This window comes from Leopardus geoffroyi, chromosome B4 (genome assembly GCF_018350155.1).
Source record: "Leopardus geoffroyi isolate Oge1 chromosome B4, O.geoffroyi_Oge1_pat1.0, whole genome shotgun sequence".
Taxonomy (NCBI): domain Eukaryota; kingdom Metazoa; phylum Chordata; class Mammalia; order Carnivora; family Felidae; genus Leopardus; species Leopardus geoffroyi.
Genome location: NC_059341.1, coordinates 51,642,202 through 51,662,260, shown reverse-complemented (window position 1 = coordinate 51,662,260; position 20,059 = coordinate 51,642,202). Strand labels below are relative to the sequence as shown.

At 35.9% G+C, this 20,059-nt stretch overlaps 1 protein-coding gene across 4 annotated transcripts in view; it reads right to left on the bottom strand.

Annotated features, from left to right (window-relative positions):
• Positions 1 to 20,059, bottom strand: part of PIK3C2G (phosphatidylinositol-4-phosphate 3-kinase catalytic subunit type 2 gamma) — a 355,657-nt gene that overhangs the window by 128,295 nt on the left and 207,303 nt on the right. For all 4 annotated transcript variants that reach the window (XM_045463665.1, XM_045463664.1, XM_045463668.1 and 1 more), the window contains 2 exons: positions 3,677 to 3,857; positions 1,806 to 1,913 (listed from right to left, as the gene is read on the bottom strand). In XM_045463665.1, coding sequence (XP_045319621.1) covers positions 1,806 to 1,913; positions 3,677 to 3,857 — 289 coding nt within the window. The remainder of the gene's footprint in view (positions 1 to 1,805; positions 1,914 to 3,676; positions 3,858 to 20,059) is intronic.

Genomic DNA, 20,059 nt, shown 5'->3' with positions numbered 1-20,059 from the left:
AGCACATTTATAAGGTTTTCCTAATTATGGAATCTCTGATCTTGAATGAGATGGGAGCAATGATGACAGGTCTTTCTATGCTTGTTACATTCATAGGGGTTCCCTCCTTTGTAGATTTTCAAATGAACCATTGTCTGAGAGGTCTCTCTAAATGTCTTATCATATTCATTACATTCTTAGAAGCTCTTGCCAGTATGGATCTTCTCATACAGGTTCTAATTGAAACCTTGACCCATTCACCACACCTTCAGATGCTATGTATGTTCCTTCAGACCTCCTTATTTGGCAGGACTATAGAATAGACTAAAATGTTTCCCAGGAGAGAGTGTCACCTGGTCACATCTGCTGTTTATTGCTCTATACACAGGTGCCCGGCCTTGTGTGAGGCACCGCTGACCAGAACAAATGGAGCAAAGAGGTAGCTGCTTGGTGCACTTCCCAGACTCAGGAAAAGTGTCTGCAGGTAAGTAAAGGAAAGGAGTGTGGTCCCAATTACAGTGCTAGGTGTGGTGCTAGGTGCAGTGCTAGGTCACCTGGGCTGGTGACCCTCAGCCTGATCATCTCACATGGGCATCCTCAGTAGCCACCCATTAGAGCCAACGTCCCACATCTTCAAGGTATACAAAAAAACAAGACTTAATATGGCATTGTAACTGAAAAATATGTTTTCCTCCTTAAACAACAAATCAAGAAAGCAGCAACAACAACAACAAAAATAATATCTGGACTCAATGATCCATACTGTTCTTTCTCCTTTAAGATACCATGTCTTTGAAATGCCACATTTCCCTATATTATCAGCATTAATCAGTGGATATTGCTAATGACTAAAAAGTTAACACAATTTTTGAAAATTAGCATTGATTTGGAATTTAGCCCAGATAGACTTATGTCAACTTATAAAATTTGATGCCTTATTTTGTTATTTTTCAAAATATACTTGTGCAGCATATTAGGAAAGTTTCTAAGGTGTCTGTGAAGCAGCAAAGTCGTAAAGGCAATAGTACCAACTTCTTGGCAAAACTTTTTATATTCATGCTAATAATGGCCTAATTTTTCTCCTAAGTATTGGATTTGTTTCCTTGATTGTCATATGACTTTAGTCAAGTAACATTTATTGTGCATGTGTGATAGTTTAACCTCTTTTCTTCTAAGTCTTGCTTATCAGTCCTTTCTCTATTAGCGTTTCCTAGTCTTCTTGGACTTTTGAGGAGGAGGCTAATAAAGTTCATGCAAAAAAGGAGAAAGAATGATTCTAAGTTAAAGAAGTGTGACTGGCAGAGGCTTAAGAAGAAAACGAATTTGTGTGTGATGCAAGGAAGGTCACTCCAGGCATAAGTAAAATAACAAAATATATGGCACACTGACCCATGAGTTTCAGTAAATTTTAAATTAAATAAAAACTGAGATGTTGTAGCTAATAATATCCTTAGCATACTAGGCATGGGTATGCACATAATCTAAATAAGCATGAAATTAAACCCAGCCTGCATAAGGTCACCAAATCAACCATTTTGAATAAATTAAGAAATCAATTTAGGGAGAAGTATCATTATTTATTTATTTATTTACTGAAATGATAGTTTTTTTCTAAACCTACAAATCTTATGATGAGGGCAATGCAATCTCAACCTTACACAGTGCATCAAATGCAGCACATAGTATGGATGGGATTCGATTACTTTTTTCTTAAGGTACTTGCAATGACAATTTACAAATTATTTTTGCCATTTCAAAAAACATACAGTGAACTAAATAATGCAAAGCAAAAACACTCAGTTTATCTACCAAATAAACTGACTTACATCATGATCAATACCCCTTATACACAGGGCAGGGTTCAGAGGAAGGTGACAGGTATTTATACACTGAAAGAATTCTTCTAGTCTGCCAATCTCTTTCTTCAGTACCTCCTGTGAAAAATCATTAGAAAAAACATTTCAGAAACTGTAAAGAACTTGAATTTTCTTTCAAGTTATAATTTTCTTCTATTGATTAAATAAACTCTAATTCTGGGGCTGCATACTTGGATGCTTTGGGGTCAAACTGGTTATGTAGCCATATACAAGGAGGCAGTGGGCTAAAGACAATAGGGAATGTTGGGGAAAATGGGGAACTAGAGCTCATATTCTTTCTACAGGATTTTAAATTCAATTACAAACAAAACCAAAACAAAGAACTATTGTGTTCAAACAAAACACAGGATGGGATGGATTTGACTTGTGGCCCACCAACTTGCCATACCTGCTTCAAGTAATGATTAACATGATCGATTTCTGATAATTTCTTTGAATCTTAGTTTGTAACTCTCAAGATTTATACTTAATAGTAACAGTAAATTATATTTCTTTAGTTTTAGTTTCAGTTTTTTTTTTTAGTTTTTAGAGAGAGTGAGGGGGGGCAGAAGAAGAGAGAGAGAGAGAGAAAGAGAGTATGTCAAGCAGACTCCATGCATAGCACGGAACCTGACAAAACATGGGGCTCGATCCCATGATCCAGGGATCATGACCAAAGCTGAAATCAAGAGTCAGACACTCAACTGACTGACCCTCCCAGGTGTCCCAGTAATAGTACATTTTAGAAAACAAATTCACATATATTAAGAGTAATAATGGCAAAAGATGATAATGCAGAGGTTGATAATTGTCAGAAATAGCAATGTATTTGAACAAATAGTTTACTAAATGCCAAGGAGTATATTTCCGATACTTGACTCACTACCTTCCATAGTTCTCTGTACCTGTGGGAAGGTCTGAAACCACAAACAATACCTTTAAAATTGTGTATCCCTTATCAAAAAGTGCGGAAAAACAGTAACAATTCAAAAAATAATTCAAGAGCCACCTGGGTGCTTCGGTTGGTTAAGTCTCCAATTCTTCATTTCGGTGCAGGTCATAATCTCACATTTCATGAGATCGAGCCCCACATCGGGCTCTGTGCTGACAGCATGGAGCCTCTGCTTGGGATTCTCTCTCCCTCTCTCTCTGTCCCTTCCCTGCTTGCTCTCTATCTCTCTCTCAAAATAAATAAAAATAAATTAAAAAAACCCTTTTTTAAAAAAACTTAAATTCTAGTTAGTTATCATACAGTGTAGTCTTAGTTTCAGGTGTACAATATAGTGATTCAACACTTCCATACAACACTAATTAGTACCTTTTAAAAAGTAGAGAAAAATAGATAGCAGTAATTTGAATTGTGCAAATTTGTAAATGCTTCTTCCAACTCTTTTTTATTTTCTTATTTTCATGTGAAGAAGTGTTATCATAAAAACAGCCAGTCAAGGTGAGAGAAATATATTTATTTGAAAGAATAATGTCACTATCACTTTGGAACTTAATGCAAGTGGTCAAAAAAGGTATCAGACTTACTTAACTGTAGTATGCATCTCAAGTTATGTGAGGAACTTTAAAATGTAAGAAATAAAGATGGACAGGTTTTATAATTTTAAACCAGTTTATTTAGCTTACTTTCAACTTTTTGCTACCACCAGAAAATAATTAATGAGTCATTAACTTTAGACTGTAAATTGAAAAAAAATATCTTGATTAAAGTAATTGATTTGGGTACCTTAGAATGAAGTATAGACACGGAATTTACTTTCTAAGCTATGAAATTAAAACTTAATTGAACAAAAGATTAAAGAAAACACTACATGAAGATTAATTTTTCAACAAACCTGTCTTTGAGGGTCACTGGCAGACTTGACTTTTTCCCCAATGTCTCCCAGAATTTTAATAAGTTTCTTCTCTTTGGAAAACTCATCACTCAAGGCTTTTCCTGAACAGAATTGGAGAGCCGCCAATAGTTTCTGATACCAGCTTTTAAAATAAGTTTCATTCTGTGCATCCTTTAGCAGCCTGAAGGAAAGAGAGAAAAAGAATTCTTGTATCTATAGCTGATTTTTTAACCACCTCCAGCAAGAACAATCAGTGCATTTCGGACTAATCTGTATTTGGTGGTTTGGGCAGTTTAACAGCCTTGAATGGGGGAAAATGTTTATTCGTTGGCAGTCATCAAATTCCATCTGATAGTTAATGAGATTCCTAGAGTGAAGAATCAATAAGAGACCTGCTTTTTAATTATTTCAGTTCACAATGCACTTTTTCTTCTTTCAGGCTTTTAAATTCTATAACAAATACTTAAGAACATATTTTTGACTTATTAAAATAAGGACAAAGAATTTTAGAAATAGTATTTATTAGCGACTTTACTATATTGGAACTCAACCATAAAACCTACGTTTTTCTACTTTTCTTCAAAAGACCATGTCCCCCACACTGTCACATACCTATGTATTTCTCTTTCTTCTAGTACCTTCCCTTGACTATCTGCAAGAAGATATTGTAAAGGCAAGAGCATGATTTTTGTTTTCAGGCATTTCTGGATTCAAATCTCAGTCCTATACAACTTCTAAGTAACTTAGGTTACTTAACTAGGCTGAGATTTTCTTTCTTTATCCATAAAATAAAATAACTCTGACAATGCACAGCTGTACAGAACACAGAATGAGCTAATGCATTCAAAAGGGCTTAGCACAATGTACCTACTGGTCAGCCAACATTAGTTCATCTGTATTTCATGGCCTCCCCAGCCAACTTCTGCCACTGCCTGGCTGCATGTGCATGTCATGAACATGGGAGGCATAGAACATAAAAAAGTGAGAATACTTTGCTAGATAATGGAGTGGTAACAAATATTTTATTACCCTGTCTGCCATGTGACAATTTTTATCGCCTTGAAACTTATTCTAATATGCTTAAACTTTACTTTCTATTATGCCCTAAACCACTGAAATAGAATAAAAAAACTAATACCTTTGAATGTTAACCTCTCTTTGATTGATCCTTTTAATCTTAACTGGTCTCTAGTCTTCTCCTTCTCTGAAAAATTAACTTTAAAGAAACTAGAAGAAAGTTATTGTGAGAATGGAACACTAAAAAAAAAAAGATTAAATGCAGAGCAGTCGAAAAATATATAGATGAATTTCATTCTGCATTCTTAATTTTGCATCTCTGCCTAATATGTATTGTGCTATAGAGACTCTAATACATTATTTTCATTTGTTTTATGTTCTCCGTTTCTACATACTGAAGTTAAAATACAATTAAGTGAGTATACTTTTTTTTTTTTTTTTTTTTTTTTTTTTAGGTAAGAGCTTGCTCTCTTGTCATTGTTATAAAGCCAACTTATCGTCTAGCACCTCTTTTGCTTTTACGTGGAATAATAGTTCTTATTTACTTCTGGAAAGCATTTTAAAAAAACCCTCAAGGGGTTAAAGAGGCATTGATGAAAAAATGTAATCCACTGCTTATTTTCAATGTAAGAAGAATATTAGACAATGAATAGTTCTCCTATACTTACCCTTATGGTGAAATTTTAAAATGTCAGATGTAATAAATGGAACCTGTCATTATTTGGAAGCTGTAAGAAAATGAGTTTTGTGTGAGTGTGAATTGGAAAGCCGCAAATGCAAGCATCCACATGTAAAACTTCAAGATGCCTTATGTAAATTATATATCTCTCAGATTCTCTCAGTATTTTGAGGACTTTGGTAATATATCATTTTATAGTGTACTTGGCTTTCAGTGAGATAGGCAGTTGATGGGTAGAGTGTTTCTATATCTTAACCAATGCTTGCCAGCATTTTCATATACTTCAAATAGTGAATCACTTGTTTTAAAAATATTTTTAACCAGTTATAGTATATAAATATAACTATAATCTCCTTACTGCTATATACATGATAAAAGGAGAAGTTATTTTGTACAGATGAAGTCAGCCTTTTACTAAAATAATTTTTTTTTAAGTTTATTTATTTTAAGAGTGAGAGAGAGAGAGAGTGCATGTGAGCAGGGGAGGGGCAGAGAGAGAGGGAGAGAGAGAATCTCAAGCAGGCTCCGTGCTGTCAGCACAGAGCCCCATGTGGGGCCCAATACCACGAAGCCATGAGATCATGATCTGAGCCAAAATCAACAGTCAGATGCTAAACCAACTGAGCCACCCAGGCACCCCTACTAAAATAATTTTTTGAAAACATATGTTTAGAGGTGGGGGCAGTCAAGGGGACTGTCAGAATTATATAATTTGCATTCATAATACTCTTAATTTTTTTCTGTTAGATATGTATTTGGTTATTTGATTCCTCGCTCAAAATAAAACAGATCAGGGAAATCACTGGATTCTACTCCTGAAATCAATTCTACGTTGTATGCTAACTAACTTGAATTTAAATAAATAAAATTTAAAAAGAACAGAGCAGGGGAGATTTACAGAGAGAATATGACTGTGTTCTAAAAAAGATTTCAAGGCAAAGCAAACTCAGTGTATTCCACTGTGATTATTTTCCTTGTAGAATATGCCTCATTCAAACCCTACATTCCTGCTAAGATGATACATTCTCCAGGTCAAATCTGGTTCAAGCTCTATGGCTTTTGACTGACTAATGAAGAGTTTGTCTTTACACATTGCAGAAGTGAAATCATGGAGTGACGGAGTGTAGGAGATGACCATGACAGGTAACATAGTCCATCCCTGTGTCCTTAGGCACATTCAGGAAAAATCGCTTCAGAGAAAGCTGGACTATATACAGTTTGAGGTAGAGGGTTACACCGTTCTGCATCAATGGCTTTTATAGGAAATGGTAAACCCCTCATGCTGTAGTTTTTAACCATTGCCTCTGTTCGTAAGACTAGCAAACAGCTGGCTACTCTCCCTTGAACATTAGAGAAACCTTTTCCGAAAGACATCATTATCTAAGAGAAGCAGTATGCTTATGCCAAATATATTTTTGTTTAATTTTTATTTTTTTATTTTTTAAATTTAAGAAATTTTTAAAATTTATTTATTTATTCTGAGAGAGATAGGGACAGCACAAGTTGGGGAAGGGCAGCTAGAGAGGGAGAAAGAGAATCCCAAGCAGTCTCTGCACTGCCAGCACAGAGCCCAATGTGGGGCTCGAACGCACAAAGCCATGAGATCGTGACCTGAGCTGAAACCAAGAGTTAGACGCTTAACCAACTGAGCCACCCAGGAGCCGCATATTTTTGTTTAATTTTTAAAGTCAAGGTCAAGGGATTGAAACATATCAAGACTTGGTGGTGAAAGATCAAGCTTCTAAGGTGCATGCAATGTGACTGTGTATAAACCATGAGGTAAATCTTAATGTCAGAGACCTGTTTATCCTAATATCTGTGAGATCCAGGAATAATTCAATTTGATACTATTTTATACATATCTTATAGACTAAGTAATGACAACATAAAATGACAGCATAAAATCTAGCTGATTAAAGGTTTTAACGGTGTTAAGAACGAGAGGTAGAAGCAAGAAAGAGGCAGAAACCCAGGTACCAGTACATTTGTTATAGGATATCACGAAGGTATGTGCCTAAATTAAGGGGATCATAGTGGACTCAGAGAGACCTAAGACACTCACAGACCCCAGTTAGCATGATGGTGAGATTTTCCATGGAAATTGAGTTTGTCTCTATTTCTTCACGCGCATAGCTGCTTCTGATCGCTGACCTGTGAGAGCCATAGGAGAAGTAGACAGTTCTCACTTCTCAGTCTACCAGCAGGACAGAACCGGGTCATCACACCATCCCTGCTTTCCTTGCCTCTTAACTTCCTTCAGTTCCTAATTGTGGTCTCAGTAGCACAGAATTCCACATTTTACCAGTGCCTTAAATTTTGACCCGCTTGTGTATTTACTATGCGTGAAAAGGGGAACAACATCCTAAAGCAGAAGAGAACTGAGTTACACAATGCAGATGAGTGATTTCAGGTCATTCCAGGACCTCCCCTTTCCATTTCCTTCTCTATTTCTTGCTACAATGCAAGGTGTGTGGCTCAGGAGACCAGTTTTTAGTGAGCACAGGAGGATTTTAGAATGTGACTTCTTCAAGTGTTTTTAAAATCCTGGGACATATAAAGGCTGATATTCAATACTTGATACAAATTATTTTAAGATTTTAACAGTGTGATTAAGAAGTAAAAAGCATGGGGGTATGTGGGTGGTTCTGTTGGTTAAGTGTCTGACTTTAGCTCAGGTCATGATCTCACAGTTTGTGAGTTTGAGCCCCACATCGGGCTCTCTGCTGTCAGTACTGAGCCTGCTTCAGATCCTCTGTCTCCCTGTCTCTCTGCCCCTCCCCAGCTCCTGCATGGGTGCTCTCTCTCTCACTCAAAAATAAATAAACATTAAAAAAAAGAAGAAATACAAACAATAATCCCTTTTGAAAAAGAAGTAAAAAGCACGTATCTCTTTAGTCTTTACAACTTTTACTTCCTAGTGTTTAAGAGATTTATTTAATATTTTCCCAAACTGAGGAACTTGACACATTTTTAGTCCTTACAAGACAATCATTTCCTATGACTAGTATATTCTTAGAATATTGATTTGCTTTTTCAGAAATTTAACTTTCATTGAGTTTTGCATATAAGGAGCATTATATTGGCAAAATCTACAGAAATGTGATTTCCATTCAATAGTTATTTGGCAATATCTGTCAGTAAACCATTTTGTAACAATTCTTATTTTAAAATGTTTATTTATTTACTTTGAGAGAGAGAGCACACACAGTAATGACATCCATACCGTAGAGATTGTATACATTTTTAGAACACTTAAATACATGGAAGGGATCCATAAAGTATGTAGCTGACTTAATTGTATTCCCATATGTAATTTATATATGTAATATTTATTACCACCTCAAAAGTGTTCTCTTTGAAGTGTTATATGTGCACACTAATGATGTCCCGTTGTGTTCTCACTATATAGTAGATTTGATTATTGCTTCCAACTCTCTGCTTTCTCCTCTGAAGGAGATTATACATCTCCATGTGTGACTTCCAGTGCCTTCCCGTAGGCAGAGTTTACTTTTCTGCCTGTTGTCAGGGTTGGTCCTGTGACTTGCTTTGGCCAATAGGATGTGAGTAATGAAATGTATATCTGTGTCCATACAGATGCTTTAAATATGCTATTATGGATTGGTTTGGCGGCTTATACTTTTCTGCTTTCTGCTATGCAAACAGTGTATTCCAGCTGGGGGCTGTTCCTCCAGTCCTGGAGTGACAAGACAATATAAAGCAGAGCTAAGCATTGCTGTGTGGAGTCCAGTGGAGCCGAGCCAAGCAGGACTCGAGCAAGTCTGCAGCCAATGTACTGCACGAGTAAGAAATAAATCTTTGTTGTTGTAAGCCACTGAAATTTGGGAGCTATTTGTGGCTGTAGTAAAAACTAATGAATATGCCCAATTTTCATACTTTCTTTTTCCATTTTCTTTGCTTTTGTTTTTATTTATTTGTTTGGATTGCCTTTAGAATATACAGCATATTTTTTACACATCCACAGTGTTAGCCCTGGGGATATTTTGGGGCATATCTAATTACTGAAAATGAACAATAGTCATCTGGAGCCAAGTCTGGTGAATTAGATGAGTGATCAATTTGAGTATACTATTTCAGATTAAAAAAAAAAACTATTAAAGTAATAAAAATGGTTTTCTTTTATGGACCATAAAGAGCCCCTAAAGGATTTAAAAAATGATTTGATCTGGCTCATTTGGCCATATATATTCTGTTACACTGCTGACATTGTGTTGTTTTATTACTACTAACATACTTTTTGACCCATTTAAAAGTGTGAATAGGCCTATGTACCATCTGTTGCTTTGTCTAGCCAAGTGTTTGAGTACCTAGTAAGAGATTCTTTCTGAGTAAAAATGTACTAATGAGTGGACTAGGGGACTGGCAAGATTTTTTTTTTAGGACTTACAAAGCACAGAACTAGACAAAGGGCCTGATGGCTTAGGGCAGTGAGGGAGGCAGTCAATGTAGCTGCTCTGGAAAACTAGGAGCTCTGCTCTAATGCTAATAGCTGTAAGAGTAGAATGGCTGAAGAGGCAGGGGACCGATGGCTTTGGACCAGAAAGTACCCATATCAGCATATTTGAGAGTCATGAGTCATCAGCTTAGTGAGGAACAGACTATGCCCACTTCTTTCTGCAAAGTCCAAAGAGGAAAGCCCAAAGAGAGCCATTTATTCAGCTGTGCGCCAGAATGGGAGAGTGTGTTGCCTCATTCCCAGGTTAGATTTCTGTTCTGAAGGAGGGTTTACTGATTTCCCCTGGGCTTATGTGAATAGGAAGAAAATGGTAGGGCAGGATGGAGAGAAAGGATAGGAAAGGAGCAGCCCACACTCCCGCACCTCAACTGTTTGGCGAAGCAAGGATGTGCAAGTTTCTCAAGGTTCAAATAAACACATGGAAGGTAATTATATGTGATCCATATGTAGAAAGGGGTTGATCCAAGGCCAGATATCCTTATGGGATGCTCCTGTAAGACTGCCCAAAGAACTCATCCACATGAGGTAGCTTACTTTCCCAGTGAACCCACACAGGGCCTTGATGGAAAATCAGAGACCTCAGACAGAGGATTGCAATTGTTTGTACAAGTGTGAGCGTCGCTTTTCTTTCTTTTTTTTCTACTCCCAAGTCAAGAGAAGTAAGAACCAGAAAGGAGAGTGAAGAGGAGTGGAATAGCAGATCATATTCTCTACCCACTGCAAGTCTCCCAAACTAAAACTTGGCTGGTGCTGGAGAATAGGGAGGAGGTGTGTGTCAAATTGGAGAAGAGATGAAGTTTTAAAATGGACAAAACTAGTGGGAGTTTTTGATCTAAAAGTAAGCAGGAAACTGTGGAATCTACTTTGGTTTTAATTGGGAGAATGTGAAAGAGCAAAGGTGGTACTTTAAAAATAATAAAAACTTTTATTGGAGACTACCAAGTTCAGTCAGTTTAAAGAAAACAATAAGACTTAAAAATCTAAGTTAGTATAAGAAGAAATACAGTTTCAGGAAATTCACTGATTGCACTGCATGAGAGAAAAAGCCTCAAAATGCAGAATAAGAACTGAGGGGATTTTACCTCAAAACTCTGAAGAGGGTTGGCTGAGATTTATCTTTTTCTTCCCTTGCCACTTCTGTAAAGGCAATGCCCATTTATTTGTGGACGATTATTGCTATACACAAACTTGTTTTCAAGAAGTCATAATTGCAACAACGGGATATTAATACTGTATATATGTGGATACAGAGGTATGCACTTACTATTAAAATTGGTAGCTTATCATCATATTTAGATAAAATCTTTAACAGATATGATCAGGCACACATTTAATTATAAACTTAAATGGCATTTTTTTTCCCCAAGGAAAATTAGCCACGGATGGTACTCAGTTTGTGTGAACACCCTCATCAGGATTCCTGTTATACAGCAGTGATGTCCTCTTAGGATCAGCTGGAAGCTATGAAGGGGAAAAAGACAAACTATGCTGAGCAGATAAGCTCCCCTGAATAGATTTCTGAATCTATAGTAAGGAATCAGAGCCCTTTCCACTCGTCTCGCTGATCCACTAACATGTTTCCACATTAAATATTCTGAATAATGTGACTTAAAAGCCAAAACTCTGTACCTCTCCTTTCCAACATACACTTACTGCTTTCGTGTAAGTTATTTTTTTTTCAAATCACTCTTCTAAATTAAGGACTAAGCTGTGAATAACTGTTAGTGATCTTTCTCAGCCCCCACCATTTTACTCCATATACACTTATTAATTCTAAAACAAAAGAAAACAAAACCAAACAGATTGAATTTTAGCCCTGGACACCCTTCACAAGAGATAGCTATCTATGAGACCTTCCTGAATTGCATCTCTCTTTTCTCACATTCTGGTTTTCTCCTTTCCCTGATCCCCGAGAATCTTTGTACTCCTGCTGCTCTTTCTTTGCTGAAAACTCTACCTAGTCCTGCTCTCTCTTCTTGTCCTGTTGTGCCAGGCACCCAATTATTCCTTGTCCTTCTTATCCTAGTCAAACCTATTATCTCTCACTGTAAATTATACTCATATACTCGGAGAATAATATCACTTGAGCATGGGGCTGAATGATATTTTGAGATAATATCTCCCACCTTTTACATTTATTAGGTGAGAAAACTGAAAGATTAAGGAACTTGCCTAAGATACTATGACTAAAACCCAGAGTTCCTAAACCACTGCTTCAGGCTCTTTCCGTAGTACCATATTCTGTGTCTGTTACGGATGAATGACTGAATGTTTATGTCCCCACACCCCCAAATATATATACTGAAGCCCTAACACCCAGTATGATATTTGGAGGTGGGACCTTTGGAAGGTGGTTAGTTTTAAATGAAGTCATAAGAGTGGGACCCACATAATGGGATTAATACCCTGAAAAGAAGAATAAAAGACTGGAGTTCTGGGACACCTGGGTGGCTCAGTCAGTTGGGCGTCCGACTTTGGCTCAGGTCATGATCTCACAGTCTGTGAGTTCGAGCTCCACGTCGGGCTCTGTGCTGTCAGTTCAGAGCCTGGAGCCTGCTTTGGATTCTGTGTCTCCCTCTCTCTCTGCCCCTCTCCCATTCACGGTCTGTCTCTGTCAAAAAATGAATAAACGTTTTTTAAAAAAAAGACTGGAGTTCTCTGTTCTCTCTGCCATGTGAGGACAGAGCAAGAAAGCATACAGCATCAATCTATAAGCTGGGAAGACAGTCCTTATGGGAAAATGGAATTGGCTAGCACCTTGATTTAGGATTCCCCAACCTCCAGAATTGTAAGAAACAAATTCCTGTTATTGAAGGCACAGTCTATGTTACTTTTTTTTTATTGCAACTTGAGCTGATTAACATAGTGTCCTAACAACCATTAAAACATGATTTGGAAGACAATTTTCTGCTTGCATTACCTTTGGCAAGAAACTTAATGCATTAGTCCTTCACTTTCCTAGTCTGTAAAAGTTGGAATTGATGAGGTTTAGTAAGCTACCTTCCAGCTACATGGCTCTATAATTTTAATCCCTGATGAATTTATCAAGCATTTACTCTATGCCAGTCATTTTTTAAGCATTCTACATAGCTGTGTTTGGTAATCTTCATATTTGCCGCAGGTAACGACTCCTTCCGTCTCACAAAGATATTATGGTTTATAGAGGTCAAGTAATTTGCACAGTCACCCAATCAGTGTACCAGGGATTCAAATTTAAGTTTATCTGACTCCAAGGCCTTGGTTCTTTACCACTGTGCTATACCACCTCCTGACATCCTGACACAGGTACCAGCTAATGATTTAGCCTGAAACTAATACACATCTAGGAATCATTTCTTGCCATTTTAATCTCTTTGTCTGGCTTCCTGTTTTCTAACCCTCAGAAGTCTCATGCTCTCCAGATTGCTTTCTTTCTTCTCAAAGTTCTTCATTTGTCCTGCTACCTATAAATTCCCTCTCCACCAAAAAATCCAATGATATTTTCCTATTTTTAACTTTTTTTGGAAATTTTAAAGAAAAGTTTGTTAACATAGATATATTTTTGTGTGAAATATTTATAAGCAGGAATACTTTTCTTTCTCTTGCCTAGCCTACAAAAAGAACAGAGTATGTGGGCTTTATTTTACATGTGGACAATGCCAAATCACACACCTGACTCACCTCTTCTCCATCCTTCCTCACTTTAGAAAGTGAGACCAACACCACAGTTTCTAAGGATCTGGCCTCCTGTGGTTTACTTAGACTACTGCTGGGTGGGGCTGGGAGGAGAGAGAGAAGATGGTAAGTTGAAAGTAACACCCTGATTGCATTTGGGAATCTAAGAATTCAGATGAACTGTGCACACAAAACAGATGTACCTTGAGCTACCCACCTTAATTGGGCCTGTAGTTCCAAATTATTTTAAGTTTTGGCAAAAGAGAAATGGGGTGTCACTAACACCAGCACATGTGCTGTAATAAAATAAATCCTGCTTGACACATAATTAATGCTGAAATCTATGCTCCTGGAATTTTAAATTAGTCCAATAGATGTCTACATTTTCCATTACTTACTCTTAGAAAATATGGTTCTGAATTGAGTTCCTAACTCAGCTCTTTTCTTCTTTTTTTTTCCCCCTGACTACATATACAGTTACTTTAAAGGCAGTATAAGCATCTTTTTCATAAAGTTTTCTTAACAAAATTTCTTTTAACAGCAAGGCAATTCCTTTGCTATATGAATGTTTCATAAGAATAGTAGCCTAACAATAAAAATCCTCTTTACCCCTTAGCTTTTTGTTCTTTCACAGCCCTCTCATGAAAGCTGGATAATCATCATATTGTGCAGTGAACAATTCATGTGTTTGAACACAGCCGGAGGGGCAGGTTTATAGGTGTAAGGCAAAGCTAGCTTTGAAATACCTAGTTTCCCTGGAACCTTAGTTTCAAATCACCGCTGGGGCTGCTGCTTCACCCTTAATTCTTGAGTCACAAATAGCGTGGTTTATTCTGTGAGGATATTAAAAGTTCCCTGGGATGTTATCCGTAAGATTTGGAGCTGTGTTTGATGTCCTGAGAAAATTTCTGGGACATTCTTGCTCACTGTCATGAAACAGCATGTCCCCTGAAGTCAGCTAGTACCATTTAATCCTATTCCTTTGGGAAATTCAATAAAGACTTAGTAGTGTTCTATAAGGCCTCCACAACCTACCTATTTTTCTGTTGATTTATGTGATGATGTTATCATTGTTCTTGTACGGATTAAACTTGCCAGGCAGGGATAAGTGTCCTGTCCACTATATCATATGCATATAAAAAGAGGACTAAACATATTCCATTTCCAATGTTCTCTACATCACTGCACAAGTGACTTAGCAGTCTCCGACCTCAGTCTCTCCATTTGTAAAATGATGATAATAATGTCTGTCCTGTCATCAAATCTATGTTTCTGTTATGGTCTGAATTGTGTTTCCTAAAATTCACATGTTAAAGCCCTTACCCCCAGGGTATCTGTATTTAAAGGAAGGCCTTCAAGGAGGTATTTAAGATTAAGTGAAGTTCCAAAGGTGGGAACCTAATCCAATAGGACTGGTGTCCATATAAGAAGAGGAAGAGAGAACAGGTGAGCATATGCACAGAGGAAAAGGTCATGTGAGAACCCATCAAGAAGGCAGTTGTCTGCAAGCCAGGAAGAGAGGTCTCAACAGAAAGCAATCCTACTGGCACCTTGATTTTAAACTTCCAGGCTTCAGAACTGTGCAAAAATACATTTTTATTGTTTTGACCACCAAGTCTGAGGTATTCTGTTATGGCAGCCCTAGCTGACTAATGCAGTTTCCAACCTGGAACTCTTTTTTTTGCAATCCAGACCTACATGTTCATCTGTCTATAAGATAACACTCTTAAATTTTCCTAAGGCATTTCAACTTCAACATGACTAATTTCATTATCATTCCCCCCAAGACCTTCTTTTTCACCTGAATTACCTCCATGAATAGAATCACCAGCTTTCCATCACCCTAACTAAAAATGAAGCAGTCATTCGTGATTCTTCTCTCACCTTTCTACACCTCAAATTTGTTACCATGTCTTAACACGTTCACCATCTAAATAGCTCTCAGATCTAATTTCTTCTCTCTGCTCCCACTGACAGAATTTAATTGAAGCCTTAATTTCTTGAAGGTATTACTGGAATCTTCTGGTACTTGATTTTTCTACCATATGCATCTTAATGTTTTTCTCCCTCAAATTAGTCCCTTTTACTTAGTCAAGTGAAGTCCTGTTCTTGTAGTTATAATCCATATAGCCTTTAGGATAAAATATAAAGTACTAGTGTAACTTGAAGGGCACTCATGAGTTAATTTCTTTACATCTTAAAGTCCTGTTCATGTGCTTCCATTCCAAATGTAAAGTACTACTTATAATAACTGGCATCTTCTCTGCCTTCTCAGGCTACAATGCTTTTGCATCATCTCATCCTCTGTGTCTAAAATTATATTTCAATATGCCAACATCTGTTTATCCCCTAATGTTCTACTTAATTAACACATTTTCCAAAAAAGTCTTTCCTGCATAGGTGTGCAGAATCCCCTTTGTAAAGGTGAAGTACTTACCTGTATCCATTATTCTTTTAAAACTTGGTTTATTGTGGTTTTTAAGATTGTGCTTTAATTGTTTTGTTTTGTTTTAATCTCATCCCTATTTGACACTAAATTCTTTAAGGGCTTCTTCTGATTGTGGCAAGAGTAAGCAGTCAATTTGTTGAATAAATGAAGTGACTACTAAGTAAATACATCTGGTTTTCCTAAAATTGGATTCTTCTATTTCTTGATTAAAATTTTAGCATATGAACTCAAACTAATTTATTAATTATTCTGGAATTATAGAATCTTATTAAACTATATTTTCACATGCTATTTTCTCTATCCAAAAAATTAATACTATACATATATATGCAGATATTTAATATATATTTGTTAACCTACACATTAATTATTTGCAAACTTTGAAACATTCCAAGAGGTTACTAGAGATGCTCCATCACATTTTGATTTGAGGACTCAGATCAGGGGGAAAAATATTGGAGGGATTTTTAATAAGAAAAAATAATTGTTTAATTAAATGAATTTAATGGAGGATGGTCGATGGAAAGTCCATCACTGGCAAATTAGCTAAATGTTTGGCAATTTGAAGAGAAGCTTTTTTCCATCAGATAAACCATATTATTGTAGAATTGGAATTTCTTGCATCTCAGAGGGAAAAAATATTATAAGTGTTAAGAAATAAGTGATGTCTGTTTGTGAGGGAGTGTGTCTGTGTGGGAGAGCAGATTGATTTAGGTAAGTAATCAGAGCATTTATTTCCAAAGCATTTTCAAAAGCTTGTTTGTAAGACGCTTAGACTCTGCTACCAATAATATTGGTTCAAAAAAAGAGTCAGACTCTAAAATTTAGTCCCATTTAAGAAATGACCAGTTAAAGGTATATCTATCAAAATTAAAATAGCCTATAACAATCTATTATTTCAATTGTTATTTTTGTTTTAGGTCCTCTTTAGAAACAAGACTTTTCCATTTTGAGCCACCAAATCATTTAGTCCTTTTTGGGACTCTCCCTTCATAATGATCTTTTAAGAAAAGTTTCAAGAGCCTTACTTTAATGACACTCTTTTTTTTGTCTCTGAAATCATCAGTGGAGGTTGGATGATAGCACTCAAAGGTCAGATAACTGAAATTGCTTTGGAATTAATTGGTTAGTGATTTTCTTTCTTTCTTTCTTTCTTTTCTGACACACAGTTTTAAAAAAAGTAGTTTACTGTTCACATTTCTTAGAAAATGGCATTTACTAATAGTCAGAATTTGAAAGAAAATTATTAATTTGAATTATGAACCAAATAATATTTACATGCTATGTCTTTGAAGGAAGTTCTTCCCTAAAATAGTATTTTCCTCTGTATTAGTATTTTACATTAGACAAATTTAATAATTCTTAACTCCTCACTTTCTTATTTTTATTCTTTAACTTTTTTCTGTTCCCCTTTATTTCAATTGGCAACAGAACAAAATATATGATCTATTTTAATGGTTTTTCTGATTACAGTGTAATGATTTTTTATTTTGACAAATAAGGAAAATAGGATACTAAGAGGGTATGTTACTGATGAATATTTCTTGTTTTCTTTCCAAGAAGTCTGGAAAGGTGTATATAGACAAAGAATCCAGCAAGAGATTTGCATGGCAAATTCTGATTCAGATCACCTCATTTATGGTCTCATTTCTCTCTCTCTTGGATTGGTCATACCATTGGTAATCAGTAAAGTGTTTCTTTCAGTTTGAAGGCCTTGAAATGTAGGCAAAGGCTCAGGAGTCAGATGTATCTGAGTTTGTAACATGACTGATCCACTTAATTGCTCTGTGACTTTTCACCTCTGACTTAATTCCTCTGAGCCTTAACAGTATCTAATAATTGCTGTGAGGATTAAATGATATAATTTAGGAAAGTACCTAATGAAAATCTGACATTAATATCAGCTCAATAATAATAGTAGTTGTTCTTGCCATTCCTAGATATATGCAGTTTTCTTTAGATGTCATAAGTATTTTTGGTTACAGTGTGGCTTATTTTATGAACACACACAATGTGTTTCTCTAAACATGACTGAATGGGAAATCTAAAGTTTTCTCAATCAGAATAACTGCTAACTTAAAGGTATTTCTTATTTGAATGGTATTTACCAAACAAGCTCAATTTATTAAAAACAATGAAGAAGAATGGTGAAGCTTTCTCCACTGTTCAAGACAAGTCTGGCTTCAAGGAAATTCAAGTTCAGTATCTTCAGTTTGTGTCAGGTCATTGTCTAAACCACTGGCAAAACCACCACTACACTAACAAACAAAACAAATGTACAGTAATAATAACAGCAATGATTGAAATCAAGGCACCGATGTAAGAACATATGGTAATTGATTCAGCAAGCACTCTAAAGTGATCATTATTATTACTGATAAGACTGAATATATCTGAGTATTTTTCTTAGTTTTTCAACATACACTGAATAGTTGCTCTACATATATCATTTGTACTTGACCCATAGAGATGGGCTTGTTGTTTTTAATATTTAATCGGAACTGGTTGAGCAGGCAAAGGAGCAGCAGTCATAAAAGCAGAAGATGGATATCGACATTGTAAACCTCTATACCATATAAATGGCTGACTGGCCCAGAAACACAATGCAATTTGTTTTCTCATGAGACGTGTGTTAATTAATTACTTCCATGTTAAGTTTGCACAGTAGTGGAGAGAATAATTATTTCTTTCAGTGTTTGCCCAATGAAAAATAACCCAGAAAGATAAGCTATAAAATAGGAGTTAAGACTATTCATAGACTAAGACTATTCATAAGACTAAGATTCATAGAACTAATGTTATTTAGAAGTTCTTTTTTTAATTGTAAAAACAGTATATATTTTTATTATTTTTTATTATTTTTATTTTTATTTATTTATTTTTTTAAAATGTTTATTTATTTTTGAGAGAGACAGAGACAGAATGCGAGTGGGGTAGGGGCAGAGAGCGAGAGAGACACAGAATCTGAAGCAGGCTCCAGGCTCTGAGCTGTCAGCACAGAGCCCGACGTAGGGCTCGAACTCCCGAGCTGTGAGATCATGACCTGAGCCAAAGTCGGACACTCTACCAACTGAGCCATGCAGGCACCCCTATTTTTATTTTTTTAAACAGTATATATTTTTAAACAAAATTTTACTTAGAAGCACCTTCTTTCTCCCACTCCCAACCCCATTAGAAAAGCAGATAAAAAAGATTTGCCTAACTGAGCATGAGAAAGTCACTAGACCACTGTTGGTTTTATTCTCTCCTTTCACACGCCAAAATAACTTGAAGGGAACTTTGTGGTTTGAAGAAAAACCTGGTTAAAACATACTGGAATAAACTTTTCTATATTTAGAGATGCAATGGTTTAGGCCAGAAGAGTAAAAGTGACTTGTTCTAGTTTATGCAAGTATTTATTTATTTATTCAAAAGATAGATTCTAACCACCTACATAGAGCTGTTAACGTGTGGTGTCCAAAACATGGCAGCACAGAAGTGACCAAGACACTGTGGTGATCATGATGACCGAAATTCTTGGCCATGTAGTTTACATTATAGTGAGGAAAGAACAGATGCTAAACAAATACAAAAATGAATAAGCAACATAATTTTAAGATGTCATATAAACAACCAGAATGCGACCTATAGGTAGCTAAGTGAAGCCAGTAAAAGAGCATCTTTAGACACAAATCCAGGGTATAAAAATACAATTAAAATATCTACAGATGTTTCATTCCTAAGATGTGGATGCATTTTAAAAGAAAGATACTTAAAGCAAAAGCAAAAGAATTAAAACTGTATAATTGTCACCACTTTTTGAACTAAATTAATGACTGCTTAATCTATTTCTTCTTTTCATGTTTTTACATATTTGACTATATTTTTGGAATTAAGGAATGCTGAGTGTCCTTTCAAATTTGAAAATAAAGATAAGTTTAATTAGTTTCTGTTTGGAATAAGTTAGTGAGGAAGTCCAGTTCAGTTTAAAATAATAGAATCACATTTCTCATAGCTTTCTAAGGGTAAGCCACTTTGATTTTTTTGATGCAGTTTTGATTTTGGTATAAATACATCATCTTGTGGTTTCATAGATATTCTGTGAATAATTAACACCCAAATATTCGTAAA